The sequence below is a fragment of the Lemur catta genome, chromosome 17, assembly GCF_020740605.2.
Source record: "Lemur catta isolate mLemCat1 chromosome 17, mLemCat1.pri, whole genome shotgun sequence".
NCBI classification, from domain to species: domain Eukaryota; kingdom Metazoa; phylum Chordata; class Mammalia; order Primates; family Lemuridae; genus Lemur; species Lemur catta.
In genome coordinates, this window is record NC_059144.1 from 50,127,281 (window position 1) to 50,142,324 (window position 15,044).

The following is a 15,044-nucleotide window of genomic DNA, read 5'->3' on the forward strand; positions in this document are numbered from 1 at the left end:
AACATTTTAAAGGTTTGCGTGTTTATTTATAATTACAATTTACATCACTCCAACAGAGCAGCCCCACTGCTGTGTTCTAATTCTCAGCCATTAAGTTCTACAAAAATAAACCCAAGCTTTTACAGTAACTTAATCAATACAGAACTAAAGCCTTTATAGCTATTAAAGGGGTTTTAGTTACCAAGGTGCTTATTTTCAACAGAATGCCCTGTCAGTCACAAGGACGCATGCTCACACTAAGGTTCTGACCTAGTTACTCATGCAACAAATTTATAGCCCCACCCTCCCACCACCTGCCTTTAAAACAAAAACACAACTATTTACAATGGAGGGAAGTAATGCTCTTGGTCAACTGACCTTGCGAAAAAGGCTGGCTCATTTCCAAGTGGATGAGAACACCCACGTGCTCGGCCAGAGTCCAACACCGACTGGCTGGCCCAGGCCACGAGGGCCACCGGATGCCACAGGGGTGTGTAGTGGGCTTTGACCCACCTCGATGCCTATGGAGGCTGGGCTCTGTGTGACAGCTCCGCACCTAATGTCAGGGTCCCTCCTGCCTCGCCCAGTCTTTCCAGCCCACCCTGGACAGCACCACTCTGGACGTGTCAGGGTAGGCTGGTTTGCTTATACAACATGATCCATGGGACACCCCTTCCCTGCCCTCGGCCCACCCACCCCACACCATCCTGTGCTGGCCCTGCCTGCTCCTGAGACCCTATCCTCGGCAGTGGGGGTGCCACGCCAGCAGCACCAGGGCCAGCTGGGTTACAGAGATGCCCTTGGCTGCCACATTTGCCAAATTGAGATTTGGTTCCACTTTAAAAGTCAAAGCTGTCATAAAAAAAATAATAATAAAGTGAGGATCAAGCTTTCGCTATAGAAACCTTTCTGCAAAATACCAAAACCTTAGGCTACGCACAACCAAACAGGAAACATAGGTCAAGACACCTCAAAGAGGTCACCCATGAATACTTCCCCAGAACAAGTGGTTCTAACTTAGACCAAGTTCAGTTAAGTCCAAAACGTAAGTAGCAGGATGGGAATTTTCCAAACTCCGTAAACAAAGTGACCCACTTCTCCCCATAAGTGCCATGTTTTCCTTGTGTCCTGATACACATGCGTCGTTTCTGTGCCACTCGAGCAGGCGCCTGCGGGAAGAGACGGGCAGTGAACGCACGAGAGCCCTGTCAGGCAGCTCCCCGGCGAGCCAGGCCCTGCTGCCTGCAGAGCAGGAGTCGCTCAGGCCCCTCCCATCCTCCAGAGCCTGGCCGGGCTTCCCACTGTCCTCCCACGACCCACGCTGAGCACCACAGTTGTACAACACACTGGGGACAGAGGTGGCTGGCCGGCGGCAAGAGCCCCTAGCCCTGCAGGTCCCACCTGGCTGGGGGTGAGTCAGCACCAGGCACCCACGTGGGATGCCAGGCCCAGACCCAAGGTGCACAGTCACCTAGGACCTTGTTACAAGTATAGACTCCGATTCAGGGCAGGGCAGGGCTGGGCTGGGACAGAGACACTGGCTTTGGAGCAGGCTCTCAGTCACTGACTGCACTCGAGCAGCAAGCAGCTGGCCCACAAACTCCCACCATGGCCTCACCCTCCCGCACCTGGAATCTCACTCTCGGGATGCTGGGGCCCAGGTCCTGTCCCAAAAGATTTAGTATAGTTGGCTGGGCTGGGGCCTAAGAGCCCCCCAGGTGATTCCTTGACACCTTAGGCCTCTCCTGGCTGGGAGGCAGAGCCAGCCCGCTCCCTGCCCTTACACTCTACCTGAGCACACCTGTCCCTACACACTCCCACCAAAGCACCCAGAAGCTTCCCCTGCTCACCTTCATCTGCATCCTCACACCCTGCCAGTCCCAGCTCTGTGGGAAGTGGGGTTGCGGCGGGCTGCACCGTTGCCCCTGCCGCCTCGGAATCCACCTCGGGAACTGCGGCCACGCAGAAACCTCCCTGACACCCCGAAGGTCTCTGTGTTGAGCTTCCTCTCTTCAGCCCACGTCGTCCGCCTAGAACTAAACCACAGATGAAATTCCCATTGCAGCAGGCACCCACTCTCAGGTTCCTGAGCCAGGCTTCATCCTCAGCATTGCCCAGGGAAGGAAGGACAGGCCGGACCAGAGCCATTATGGGGAGGAGGGGGATCCCATCAGCACTGGAGCCTGAGAGCCCACGGTATGGGGGTTCCCAGCCATATCTCAGTTTCTCACTGTAGACTGGGCTGCTCAGTTGGAAACTCTCACATCTCTGTCACCAAAGGTGAGCAGTTGCTACTAAAGCAGCCCCCACTGCCACTGGGTACAGGAAGGAACACTGGGGAGGCCCAGGGGTCCTGCTTGATGAGGAGTGGGCTGGTCACAGAGAAATTCCCGAGAATGTGATGCATCTGCCTGGGGGCTGGGCATGGGACACAGCACCAACCCTGGTACCACCCAGACATGCTGCAGGCCGCGATGACCTCCAGCGTCTCCTGTGCTGAGCCCGCCCAGCACTGCCACCTGCACGGGCCGCAGCTCCAGGCAGCGCACCTAGCACCGAGGAGACCCGCTGCTCTCACAGGCTTCCATGTTTAAAGACACAGTAACTTCATCCTGCAGCTGCCTGGGCCAAAGAACTTGGGAGTCGCTCTGAACTCCTCTCATACCTGTCAGCCAATCCTGTTAGCGCCACCTTCAAAACACATTCACACTCCACCCCTTCCCTCTGCCACCACCGTCACTCACTCTATCCCGAGACACCTGCACTGCCACACTAGCCTCCTAATGGGTCACCCAGCTTCTAGGCTGGCCCACCTTCAGCTCTCACCAAGGACGCTGAAACATGTCAGACTGCACCACTCCTCAGCTCAAAACCCATGGCTTCCACGGTGCCCAGGACAAAAGCCAAAGTCACTACCATGACCTACAAAACCCAACAGGAACGCATCCTGCCAGCCAGACTCGGCTCTGGCCACGTGGCAGGCTGTGGCCCCACCTGGAGAAGCTTGCCTCACTCCTCACACACCTGCCTCGTCTGTGGGACCTGACCACGCACGGTTACACCCACCCCTCGCCATTCCTTCTCTGCTGCCATCCCCAGCGCGCTGTGCTCTTCTCCCAGGGAGAACGTGGGCGTGGGGATCGCCCAGCTGTTTTCTGCTGTGTCCTCCCTGCCCCGTGGTGTCTGGTGCTCAACCTGCAGGACAAACGGGCCTGAGTTTCCACACCATGCCTGGTCCCTAGACTTCACTTACTGTCCAGGTTGTTCACAGAGGCAGCACCTGAGTACCAGCTGTTAGGTGCTACAATAAGACACATGAAATGATCCCCAGCCTGGAACGACCGAGTGCAGGAAGCCACGGGGAGAAGCTCCAGCCACTGGCTCAGGTAGCAAAGTCCCCAGGCCCCCGGGGCAGCAGGACCAGCAACCAGGCCAAGGTGCGGAGAAGCAGTGCTGACCGTGGAGCCTACCAGGAGTGGTGCCACCACCCTTAGTGGGGATAGGCAGCAAAGCCAGGGGAAAGACCCTCAGGCCAAGTGACTGGCAACGCTGGCTTCAGGCAGGTGCTAGCTGGCACGCACGTACCTACTATGCAAAGTGTGAGCAGGATCCTAAAACGTGTGCCCTGTACTTAGGATTCCAGGTTAGAGCATGTCAGTCCTGTCCTTCTGAGACTTGCAGAATGACTATTTTCCCACCAGTTCAATCAGGTTCTCACCTGGTCTTGAGTTCAGAAGAGATGTTGTCAAAGAACGACTTGGATTTGTCGTAGTAGCAGTTGGGCCCCAGAAGGTCCTCCTCAGCAGGAGTTTCGTCATTCTGCGTCACCACAGCTGGGTCCTTCTCTTCCCCTTTCTCAGCTTTGTCATCTACAAAGAGAAGCAGAACACAGTAGGCACAGGAGAAAAAAACCACACTCACTCCCACGCAGGGTGCCCCCCCCCCGCCCCGTCCACTCAGCTGCCGTCCTCCGCACGACCTTCACCTGAGCCTGCCCTGCTAAGTGCAGATCTCTGCTAACTTCTAACCGTAGGTCTCACTCTGCCCTCGGGGCGTGCAGTCTGCACTTATCTCACGGTGACTGTTCTCACACCTCCCCCACAGACAACTCACCTCATCAATTCCTCGAGACACATTTTCCAGACTGGTCACCACCCGCCTGGCTTGCCCTGGTCACCCCAGTCATCTCTTCCTAACACACTCTAGGGATGCTCTGGAGAGGATGATAATTTTCATGAGTCAGACCTTTAAAATTCAGTTTCTTCTTAAATTCTTTGTCAAGCTCCTCTCGGTTGAACTGAGCATTTGCACTCTCAAAATCAAAGTCGCCCTCGAACTTGATTGTGTTTTCCTTGACGTTGGTCGGACGGTTCTGCCCTCTGGAGCGATTCCTGGTTCGCCTGTTCCCTGTGAGGAGACAGGGCAGCCACAGCTGGAGCAGGCCCCAGACCTGACGCTCTGTGGCTGACGTCACAAGCAGTTTCCAGGCACGCATCAGAGACAATGACGCAGGGGCAGAGCACACAAGCAGCAACTGCACCCCAGCACCCCCTGAAATCGGCACCAGAGAAGCAGGCAGGAAGGGGGCAAGCAAAGCTCAATCTGATCATACGTGGCTCTCCAGAAGTCACCTGGCAACAGGTGTTACCTGATCGCCTCCTCTGAGGTCTTCTGTTCTCGTCATTCACCTGCCCTTGAATTTGCACAGCTGCCGGCTGGACTATATCTAAGGCGCAAAAGGGAAGAATCAGGCGAAGCTCCTGCAGAAGCCAGAACCCAGCCGAGGAAGCAGGGCACCACCACCCGGGGCATGCAGCAAGAGGCGGCACCACGAGAGGCTGCTGCACGGGCCTGCCCTGCAAAAGCATGTGAGGTTTAGGATGGGGGCGCTGCAATTTTTAATAAAAAAAAAAAAAAAAAAAAAAAACCCAGGAAGTAGTGTGCTACTTTTAGAACATTGAGCAAACTCCAAGGAAGACGGATTCAAGTACCGTTGGCGGTCTTGCTGCTTGGCTGGGCCTGGCGAGCGCTGAGCTGTGTCCCTGTGGTACCCTTGCCAGGTAACAGCTTTTTGGCGTTCAGGTTATCAACAGAACCGGTCTGGACAGCCTGTTCCACCATGGGGCTCTTGCCAACCGGGATGGACGGAAAACCAGCTCCTGAGTTGAGGAGGAAAGGAGTATTTACAAACAGAGAAAAAAGCAGTCCCACATCTCCAGCCACTTCTCTTCTGGCTGGTACTTCAGGAAGGAAAGGAGGGCAACCACCTAGAGATTCTACCAAATGCCAGCAAAGCTCCCCAAGACTGGGCCACTTCCTCTGCGGCTAACCCGGGCAGCAAAAGCAGGCCTGGTCACCTCTGTGCACCCCAAGCTGCCTGAGTTAGGGGACCTTGAGGAGGGGAAAAACCACTGTGCCTATAAAGAGGCATCTCCCCAGTGGTTTAGGAACAGCTTTCCTAGAACTACGTGAGCTCTGACCCTAAAGGGGCTCAAGGGTCCTGAGACACTAAATCCAGGACCTGAGAATCATTCTGGTCCACGCTAGAGAAGAACCAGCCCAGCCTGGCACCTTCTAGAAAATGCAACAGTCAGACTTTGAAGTTAAATTCTAGAACACTGTAATAATAAAACTAAAAAGGATGAAGTTGTAAGAGCTGACTTCAGAGAAAGTGACAGCCCCCGCAATTCTCCCAAGAGTAAAGGCTCATCACAAAGAAGCAAAGGATTCCCAGGTAGCCCTTGGTAAGGCTGTGCCCAAACACGGCACTCCCAGGCCTGAGCACATGAGATGAACGACCGGACATGGAGCCCTCAGAACCAGGAGGTCAGAGAGACGAGCCTCGCCCACCTGCACGCCTCCTCCCTTTGCTCTGCCAAGTCCAGGACCTGTGGGGACTCTTCAAACAGGGCAGTTTGGGACTGGGTGGAGGCAGATGGAGATCTGAGACAGAGAAAATGAGCTCTGGCCATGGGGTGACTATTGTTAGAGGAGCAGCCCAACACAGACGAAGACTGGGTGTTCTCACCTTGCTTTGCAGATACGACAGAAACTAGGAAAGTTACTGGTGACAAACTCCTTGTAACTAGATCAAGAGAAGCCCTCAGAGCAGGTGGGAACGGCTTCATGTACAGGTATCTACGTCTCCTCTGACAGGAACTAACCTGGACCACCTTCTCTAACTAACCTCTACCACCTCACTTAGCATGACCATCCCTGAGAGACGAACATGCCTTCCAGTACCTCCTGCTTACTGTGCCTGGATGGAACAAGGAACTTGGGCTTGTTTGCTTTTTACAAAACTAAACCCGTTAAAACAAACAGTCTTGCCCTGTGAGCAGTTTTAAGTAAATGGTCCTAAGAACAATGAAAGGATCGAGTGTCATTTTTAAGTGGGAAAAAGTATTACTACTTCTTTAACTTAGATACACTGGAGTCCATGCAGGATTCAGAAAGCAGCACATGCAGAACGGCAGACTGACAGCAGTTGCTCGCCACAAGCAAAGCCCCAGGCGTTATCTTGGACTAGGACGGGGTGACGGTGCTGGCCCTGCTTGTGGCAAAGCACCCAGTGCCATGTATAACATGGATGTGTGCAGGAGTCCTCAACATGAATTTAAGAGCTTCAGAGTGAATGAGAAGAGTTGTCAGGAAACCCCACAGGTGCCGCCACCCCCGCACAGAGACAGTGCCGCACACCGGCATTAGCAAGCCAGCCATCAGGCTGGCACTGCCCACCTGGCCAAACAGCTGGGGACTGTCACCCAACCCCCAATTTTGAATGCCCTGAAAGAGTGACCTATGTGTCACACAGATCAAAGAGCACCAAGGCATGTAAAGTGCTTAGGGGAATTTCACTGCAACCATCTACAACAGGTTTAGGACCCAGCAGAAGCCCAGGTACATGGCTTTCTGTGCACAGTAAAACTTCCCCATACGAGGTAGTCTGTGGCACAAGTCAAAACAGACCCTGCACCCAGGGAGAGTGAACAAAGCACTCCGCTGATTCTTTCTAATCCCGTCTTTAAAACTGTGGTAGTTCATAAATCAGGACTGTATGTCGAAGCAAATAAGCAGCTCAACTGAACCCCAGGCTTGGCAACGATCTGCTCCAGCTGCTGTCACTCTGTCTACTGGTTTACCCCCTTGCTCTCGGGATGGTTTGCAAGACAGCATGCAGTTCTCCCAAACTGCGGTTACCCTTGGCAGTGGGCTGCTGTGGCTCTGAGGACAAGTCAAGCTCTGAAACGGGCTGTGGAGATGGAGAAGAGCTAGGGCTGGAAGCAGCGGCTGAGGCTGGAGGGCTTACCAACTTCTCTAAAAGAAGAGAAAGGAGAAAGAGCAAAAAAGAAAGCACACAAATAAGTCAGGATATACTTGTCTTGTGTCTAGCAAGCTTGGAAAGAGCCAAGCAACCTCTCACAGGGCTTTGCTCATACAAACATATTTTAGAAACACAGTGAGCCGGGCTGAGAAGGCCACCTGTCACACAGGGAACAGCAACCAAGACAAACATGATTTGTAGCAGCACGTGACCCACAGAACTGGTCTAGGGCCTAGTCAGCCCTCCCTGTCTCGGCTACCTCATGCTGGAGTCCCAGCAGGGATAGGCAGATCACCTGCCAGCTCCGTGCCCTGAACACAACTGCAAAGCTATGTCCAAGTCAAGGACAAGGTGGAATCTCAGGTTACACCTTGAAAATAGCATCTTACCTGGGGCTGGTTACTTAACCTTGGCTGAAACCATTTTTGAGCAAGGCACTTAACAGCAGAAGAAAGGACATAATAGGTGGGTGTTAACTTTCTGACAGGCTGACAAATGTGTAGAGCTAGAACTCATCTGCAATTTTTTTTTTTATAGCCTCCAGGTCCCACAGTGCTATCATCTGTAATATTTCATATACACACACACACACACACACATATATATGAAATATCTATCTCAATTATTTCTTCTTTGAAGCAGATATACCAGGACTTCCACCTAGACCCACACTGACATTTCAAATAAATTTTGATCTGATTCATCTGTTCCAAAACTCAGGTTGCTGCCTCTTTTACTCAGTTAAGTAGTTACTAAGTATCCTTATAAGCTAAAGTTGCACAGGGCAATTTATCAAGTGTCCAGTAAAATGAAGTCTATGAGCTTAACATGACAAGGGCACCTTCCCCACCCTCAGGGTCTGACACGCACTTCCTGCCAGTCACAAACAGGCGTGGTTTACCAAGGAGAAACAGGCTACTCACCTAGGCCTAAGGAGGCGGCGTACTGCTGGCTGAGCAGGGAGGTGGCCGCCAGCTGGCCATAGGGCGGCATCCCTCTGAAGGGGCTGTAAGGCACATGCGGCTGGAAGGGCGAGGCGGAGGCAGAGCCCAGGGAAGACTGAACAATGAGACACGCGGTGAGAGTGGCGCACGGCCATCCGTCACCCCGAACTTCCGCATTTAGAGCGAACTTTCAGATGGGAAGCGGGCATCCTGCTGGCAGTCTGTATTCTGGAGATGCTGGAGCAATCCTCAGGGGCCTGAGTTTCCAGTATGGCAAAAAGCTGCCTGTTCCACAGCACTTCACTCCCAGCTCCACCTGTCCACGTAATTCTAACCCTAATTTCTCCTAACTCAAAACCCTCAAATGGCTCACCACTGCCATCAGGTAACAGGAGGAAAATGCCACCTGATTTGCCACATCCACCGCAGAAGTGTGGCTGGAAAAGGACTCACACTTCCCCAAACATCCATTTTCTCTCCGGGGGGACCCCAGCCTTCGGGAGCACTGCTGCATGTTTGGGGACTGACCTCCATCCACTCCTTATCACCTGGCCACTTCCTCTCTGTTCCTCAGGTCTGGCTCAGGTACTTTCCTCTTCTGAAGTCCCTGAGGGCCCCCTCCCCCAAGCCTTCAAAGGTCTGGCTGGGGCTTCTTTTGTGCTCCTAAAGCCCACCCTAAGGATCCCACCTTCCAGGGTGTAGGCTCAGTCCCAGAGGCTGGTGCCATCTGAACCCCACAACAGCCAATGAATATTAAAATTTATCTATTTTTTTGTATTGATGGGAGAGAGCGAGGGAAAGAGACCAAATATTTAACATTTACAAGCTAACAAAATATTGCCCTGGGCTCCCTGGTAATTCTGGGCCAAATATGCCACAACCCAGCAGGTGGGTGAGACACCAGACTTGCAGAGGTTGTGCTGGGATGGTGAGTCTGCCAGCATGAGGAGACATGGCTGCCCTGCTAGTGTCTCATCCTCTTGCGGCTCACCCAGGCTTCAAAGGGCTCAGACTTCTCCAACCAGAAACTTAAGGGCAAGCACCATGCCCAAAGCATCCACCCCTTTGCACAACACACACAACACACCACCCCCTACAGAGAGAGCTTCACAGGCCACCTTCCAGGGCCATGCCGTACAGCACATGACCTACTGCAAGCTGCACAAACCAACACCTTCTGCTGCAACAGCAACAACCTAGACAAAATTCAAGCCCCTTTTCATTAGAAAACTACTCCAGTTGAGCTCTCTGACCAAACAGATGACACAAGCTCCATGTGGAAAATAGCATCTCTCACAATAGTACCCCCCAGAAGGACAGCGACACACTTACTTGCACGATAGCAGGATCCTGAGGGAGTGTGTGCTGGGCTTTGGGAGGTTCACACACAGTAATATCTTTGATATCACTTCCCCGGAAAATGATGTACTCATAAATTTCCTCTCTCGGGGGAGCAGGCCTATCTGTGGGACGGTCTTCAGTACCAAAGGATCTCACTTAGGAGTTGAGAAAAAGAAGTGTTAGGTTGTCGATCAATTCTCTTGACGCTACAGCTCCCAAGCCTTCCAAAAGACAGGCGGCTCTTACCCTGAGCCCCAACACAGCACCCAAGTCCTACATTTCAACAACTCGTTAATCACCACCTTTCAGCAGACAGTACCCACAAGGCACCAGCTGGTGACGCTCCACAAGTTCTAGGTCACAAAGGAAAAACTCACGGACCCACGGTCTCCCGAAGCCCCACATTCCCAAGTGCACTCACACCCATGTGCGGAGCTCTCAGCAAAACCTCCCTCCACATCTGCCTTCGCAGACTAAAGCCTCAGTGCACACGGTTTTCTTAGGAGACAATCCAGGAAGCTGAGAGTGTTCCCCTTGCCCTTCCACCCACAAGCTTGGGAAAACTGTTACAGAAATAACAAAGGGAGTGGGGAGTGGGCCCAAAATTTGCACCCCCACCACCAGCTTCCCTGTCTATAAGGAAGTCCTGAACACAAGGGACTTCTTGGGGAGTTAACCCCCAACCAACAGTGTTCTCCGTAGTAGGTCCCCAGGGCAGAGCTGGGTGTGCACAACACCTACTAAGCACTGGCCCCCACTCCAGGGCTCAGTTTCCAATTGGGACCTCATGTCAAACGCAGTAAAGTACCAATGGTACAAGTGTGCACATAACCTTATAATGCTGAACTGTCTCCTGCAGCAAGGCAGGAGTCCGTGTGCGTTTGAGCACAGGGCTTTGAAAGGAGACATTCCCCCGGTCTGAATGACTGCATCCTTCCAGGCACGGGGGCTCCCTCTTACCCGAACAGCGTTTCACATCTGTCCAGGCACCTGAAGGACCCCCAGGCACCTAGCACCAGACCCAGACCCGGCCCCACCCAACCCACCAGCACTTTTCTCAGCGAGGCAGAAGTACACTCCCCATCCTCAGGAGAATGAAGACAAAGAAAGTCTGGGCCACCCACTGCCTCGACAAGCTGAGAGGTTCTGGACGTCTCTAGAGTCACAAAAGAGCCCTCTTCCCCTAAGTCTCACAGGCGGGTTGCCGGTGCCCACAGGGGTCTGTCACAAAAGGGTAAGCCCCGCGGTCGGAGAGTCTGGATGAGGACAAACTGGGGGCATCGAGCTCTCAACTGATGCTCGCACCCTGGCAGGAGGTGCCGTTAGGACCCGGAATACGTGCAGGATCAAGCCCTAGTTGCCTAATAGGTTCCAGAAGGGCAAGCCGGCCTCGCGCTTGCTCGCCTCCCCCACGCCTTCTGAGGACGCGCGGCGACACCCAGCCCTTCACCCTGCCTGGCCTCTCCCCTTCAGGGATCCCCCAGAAGGAAGGGGGAGGCCGCCCCCGCAGCCGGCACCCGCAGAGGTGGGCTGCGCCGGGGCGGGGAGCGGCGCCGCGGGGGCTGGGCCCGCCCCTCCCCAAACGCCGGCCGGGCGCCCGCGCACAATAACGCCGCCGGGGAGCCGAGGGAGACCATTGTGCCCGAGGGGCGCGGCGGGGGAGGGCGGCGCAGAGGCGGCGGCCCGCGGCGGGGACCCGGCGGGCGCGCGAGTCGGGGCGTCCGGGGTGAGGGTGTGGGGGTTCCCGGCGCAGGCCCTGGAGCCCAGGGCGGGGTACGGGCGGGGGTCCCAACGCCCGGACGTCCGGCGTGGAGCTGTGGGCCCGGGCGGCGGGCGCGGGCGGTTGGGCCGGGGCGCCCGGCGGCCGCTACCTTTGGCGAGCGCCACGGTGGAGTTGTCCGTGTCGATGGTGTAGAGGATACCCTCGTAGCGGATCTGCGCCTTGGAGATGAGGCTGATCTTGCTCCCCAGATACGGGGTGCCTGACGAGCCGCTCATGGCGGCGGCCGGGGCGCGCCGGGCCGCGGGGGGGGACGAGCGCCGGGCCGCGGGCCGCTCCGCCGCCGCGCGGTCTCCTGGCCGCCCGCTCCTGCGCTCCTCCGCCCCGCCGCCGGGACGCCTCCTCGCCGCCGCCCGAGGGGCCTGCGCGGGCGCCGAGCGAGCGAAGGAGGGGCGCGCGGCCGGGCCTCTGAAGGGAGTGCTGGGGAGGAGGGGCCGCTGCAGCCACATCCGGGGCCTCGAGCCGCCACGCGCCGCCCCTGCACGCGCGCCGCCCATTGGCTCGCCGCGCCCGCCGCCCTTTAAATATGGCCGCGCCGCCAGCCCGGGAGGGGGCGGGCCCGCACGCCGCGCCAGCGCAGTGAGGGCCGGCGGGGGTGGGCCCCGGGGCTCTCCGCCCGCTTCCTCGGCCGGCTCCCGGCGGGCCCCGCGCGGGGCTGCGAGCGCCAGACCCAGCGCGCGGGGAGGGAGAGGGCGGTCGCTGTTTGCAAACTCGGTGGGCGGGGCGGAGACGGGCTCCGCCCACGGCGCGTGCCGCCCCGCCCTGTCCCGGCTCCGCGAGCGACTCACCTCACTTTACCTTTCTGCGGCTGCGGGGCCTGGCGGCTGCCCTCGACCCGGTCCGGCACCCCCAAACCCTCGCTTCCCGGGGCCCGCTTCCGGCAAGCGGCTCTAAGCACGGCCTGCCAAGCGCTGTGCCCGGTCCCGCCCCGCCGGCCGCGCAGTCCCCGTCTTGTCCCCGTCCCCGTCCCTGTCCTCGGGATGAACCCGGCCGCAGGGACCCGCGGGCGCGCGTGCGTTGCGCCCTCTCCCGACCGCGAAGAGCGTCCGGGTCAGGGGCCGCTGCTGGGTCCGGGGAGACACTTAGGGTTTTGTAAAAATGAAACGGAGTAAGATAAGTGCCGGCATCCCCCACGGTAAAAATAAGTACTCTTTCGTGAGGCGTCTGTTTCACTGTTCGGTGTGGACTTGGGCCGGGCGCGGGGGCTCACGCCTGTCATCCCAGCACTCTGGGAGGCCGAGGCGGGAGGATCGTTTGAGGTCAGGAGTTCGAGACCAGCCTGAGCAACAGCGAGACGGCATCTCTACTAAAAATAGAAAGAAATTATGTGGACAACTAAAAATATATATAGAAAAAATTAGCCAGGCGTGGTGGCGCATGCCTGTAGTCCCAGCTACTGGGGAGGCTGAGGCAGGAGGATCGCTTGAGCCCAGGAGTTTGAGGTTGCTGAGAGCTAGGCTGACACCACGGCACTCACTCTAGCCCAGGCAGCAGAGTGAGACTCTGTCTCAAAAAAAAAAAAAAAAAAAAAAAAGCGTGGGCTTGGTCAGGACCCAAATTGTATTTCTGACCTTGCGGAGAGACAGGTGCTGCTGCCCCCTGTGAAACAGCAGCTTCGCGGGCAGGTAAGTCGCACCTGGGCCTAGGAGTGCGCACTGCGGGCACCGCACGGTCTCCTGCCCTCTGTGAAGCCACCGGCCCCACCAGCAGCCGGTAGTGTCCAGGGAGAGAACGTGCCTTTGAGAAAGGAACGCAGGAAGCTGAAGAGAAGGTGGGCAATTTCATCTGCCAAGATTTACCTGAACATTCCAGAATTGCTTCTTGGCTCCCAGAAAAGCATGCTCAGGAAGCGAACAGAGACAGCAAAGTGACAGAGTTCGCCCAGCCCAGGGCAGGGTGGTGTCCAGACTCTGGGCTTCCGTCTGGGCACAGCACAGCCCCGCACGCAGACAGGCAGGGCTGTGCTTCTCCGGAGCAGGTGCCAGCCAGGTCTCTTCTGGCCTGGTGAGCCCGCTGTGGAGCCCATGTCCTCCCTCCCCCACTCTCCAGGTGAGGAATCCCAGGTCACAGACTCTACCTCACATCTCCCCTCCCGGTTTCTGAGCCAGGAGCCTCTGTGTATGTTGGGGGTAGGGATGCATCCTTCACTAGCAGGAACTGATCCTGAGCCCCAGGACCCGGGGTGGGGAGGTGGGAGGGACCTCTGAGTGCCCACCAGGTTCCTGGACGTGCACCCCGGTGGTTCCCTGAGGACATTAGCCACCATGCAAGTGCCCAGGCAGGGCCAAGGCTAAAAATATAAGCAGTGCCCAGGTCCAGGAACGCAGGTCCTGCCTTTCATTCCTTGGTGTCTGGTCCAAAGTGAAGTGCACTTGGGAAAGGTCTGAGAAGGGGAGCAGTTGTGCTGGACCTGAACTTGACCTAGAAGTCCATTGGTGCCATTTGTTTGCAGGCTAGGGCACATCCGTCCAGTACCTTCACAATAAACAACTCTCCGCCTGTGCACAGGTCTGAAAACCCACCCACTTGGTCATCACCAAGCCTTAGACCAGTGAACCAACAGATGTAGAGAAATGAGCTGGGGCTAGGTCAGACTGCCTGCCTCAGTTTCTCCATCTGCCTGCCCGTCTCACTGGTGGACTTAACCCCAGAAGATCATGCTTATGAGGAGCTTTGAGAGTGGCTAGGGGCTCACCTGTGGGGACGGGGTATGCCGGGGACCACAGAGGCAGCTGGAGAGGTTTCCACTGCAGCCACGAGCCACTTACTAAGCACCTACTGTGTGTAGGTAGAAAAGTGTTCCCCAGTAAGGACATGTGTGAAGACATGGAGGTGGGACACCCTGCATTGTGCTACCAGTCTAGCTGGGGTAACACGGACCAGCGTCCTGCAGCAGGCGAGGGTGTACCGCCACGGAAAAGCATCTGCACCTCAAGCGTCCGCCTGAGAAGGAAGCACTGGCACAGCCACCGACCTCAGAGGCATCGTTGCTTAGTACTAGGAGCTACACAAAACAGCTGCGCTGATTCAGAGAACATCCATAGGTGGGCGGTCCACAGGTACAATGACTCAGTGGTCTGAAGTGTGGGCTCATGCCAGTGAGGCAGTACCTCCCTGTCCCCTCCTCTCATTCAGCATCTGGCACAGGGAGGGGCTCACCGCGCTCGGCAAGAGCGCTCCACCGCCCAGGTGCACAGAGCGCCAGGAAGCAGCTGAGAGGGGCAGGCCTGGGCGGGGCTTTACTTCCTGAAGGGAGGACTGAAGGCCCACAGAGGGTGTACTGGGCACAGTGACCCCACACGTGGCCAGCGGTGGGCTGGGGAAGGAGGGCAGAGTTGGGCTTTCACAACTTGGAATTCTCGCAGGGTCCAACCTGCTCCCTGTGGATCCGGTTGAGGTCACTTTCCTTCTGCTCAGGCCCCTGCAGGGTGGCTTTCCCAGGAGGCTCCATGAGTGAGTACCAGTGGGCTGAAGTTCATGCATCCTCCCTCCCGTCCTCGCCTCCCCCTCCCCCCCTTACCACTTCCGCCGCCATCTCCTCTCCTCTTTCCCCCTCTCCCCCCAGCCCACCCTAACAGCCAAGCTTTCTGGTGGAGGAGTGGCACGGTGAGGAGGATGTCCTAGTGCGAAGTAAAAGGCGTGTGTTCAACTCCAGACCCAGGTGCAGCTGGAGGGA

At 56.5% G+C, this 15,044-nt stretch overlaps 1 protein-coding gene across 3 annotated transcripts; it reads right to left on the reverse strand.

Moving 5' to 3' along the window:
* Window positions 1-11,754, reverse strand: LSM14B (LSM family member 14B). 3 transcript variants are annotated; one of them, XM_045529220.1, is made up of 10 exons: window positions 11,460-11,754; window positions 9,580-9,743; window positions 8,227-8,362; window positions 7,180-7,296; window positions 4,971-5,138; window positions 4,628-4,705; window positions 4,225-4,386; window positions 3,698-3,848; window positions 1,830-2,015; window positions 1-1,148 (listed from the first exon to the last, which is right to left on the reverse strand). In XM_045529220.1, exons 1-9 carry the CDS (start codon window positions 11,584-11,586, stop codon window positions 1,844-1,846), a joined length of 1,275 nt encoding a protein of 424 aa, XP_045385176.1. In that variant the 5' UTR covers window positions 11,587-11,754; the 3' UTR covers window positions 1-1,148; window positions 1,830-1,843. The 3 variants fall into 3 exon arrangements, with proteins under 3 accessions (XP_045385176.1, XP_045385178.1, XP_045385177.1); XM_045529222.1 differs by lacking the exon at window positions 7,180-7,296 and having other exon boundaries at window positions 11,460-11,622; XM_045529221.1 differs by lacking the exon at window positions 4,628-4,705 and having other exon boundaries at window positions 11,460-11,622.
* Window positions 11,755-15,044: the final 3,290 nt, after the last annotated feature.

Bases quoted from the DNA above. Each gene is read 5' to 3' on its own strand.
- LSM14B (XM_045529220.1), bottom strand. From the start codon at position 11,586: ATGAGCGGCTCGTCAGGCACCCCGTATCTGGGGAGCAAGATCAGCCTC. The intron at 9,744-11,459 runs GTAGCGGCCGCC...TCAACTCCTAAG, and splicing joins CACCGTGGCGCTCGCCAAAG to TGAGATCCTTTGGTACTGAA. The intron at 3,849-4,224 runs GTCTGACTCATG...TTCTCTTTGTAG, and splicing joins GAAGAAACTGAATTTTAAAG to ATGACAAAGCTGAGAAAGGG.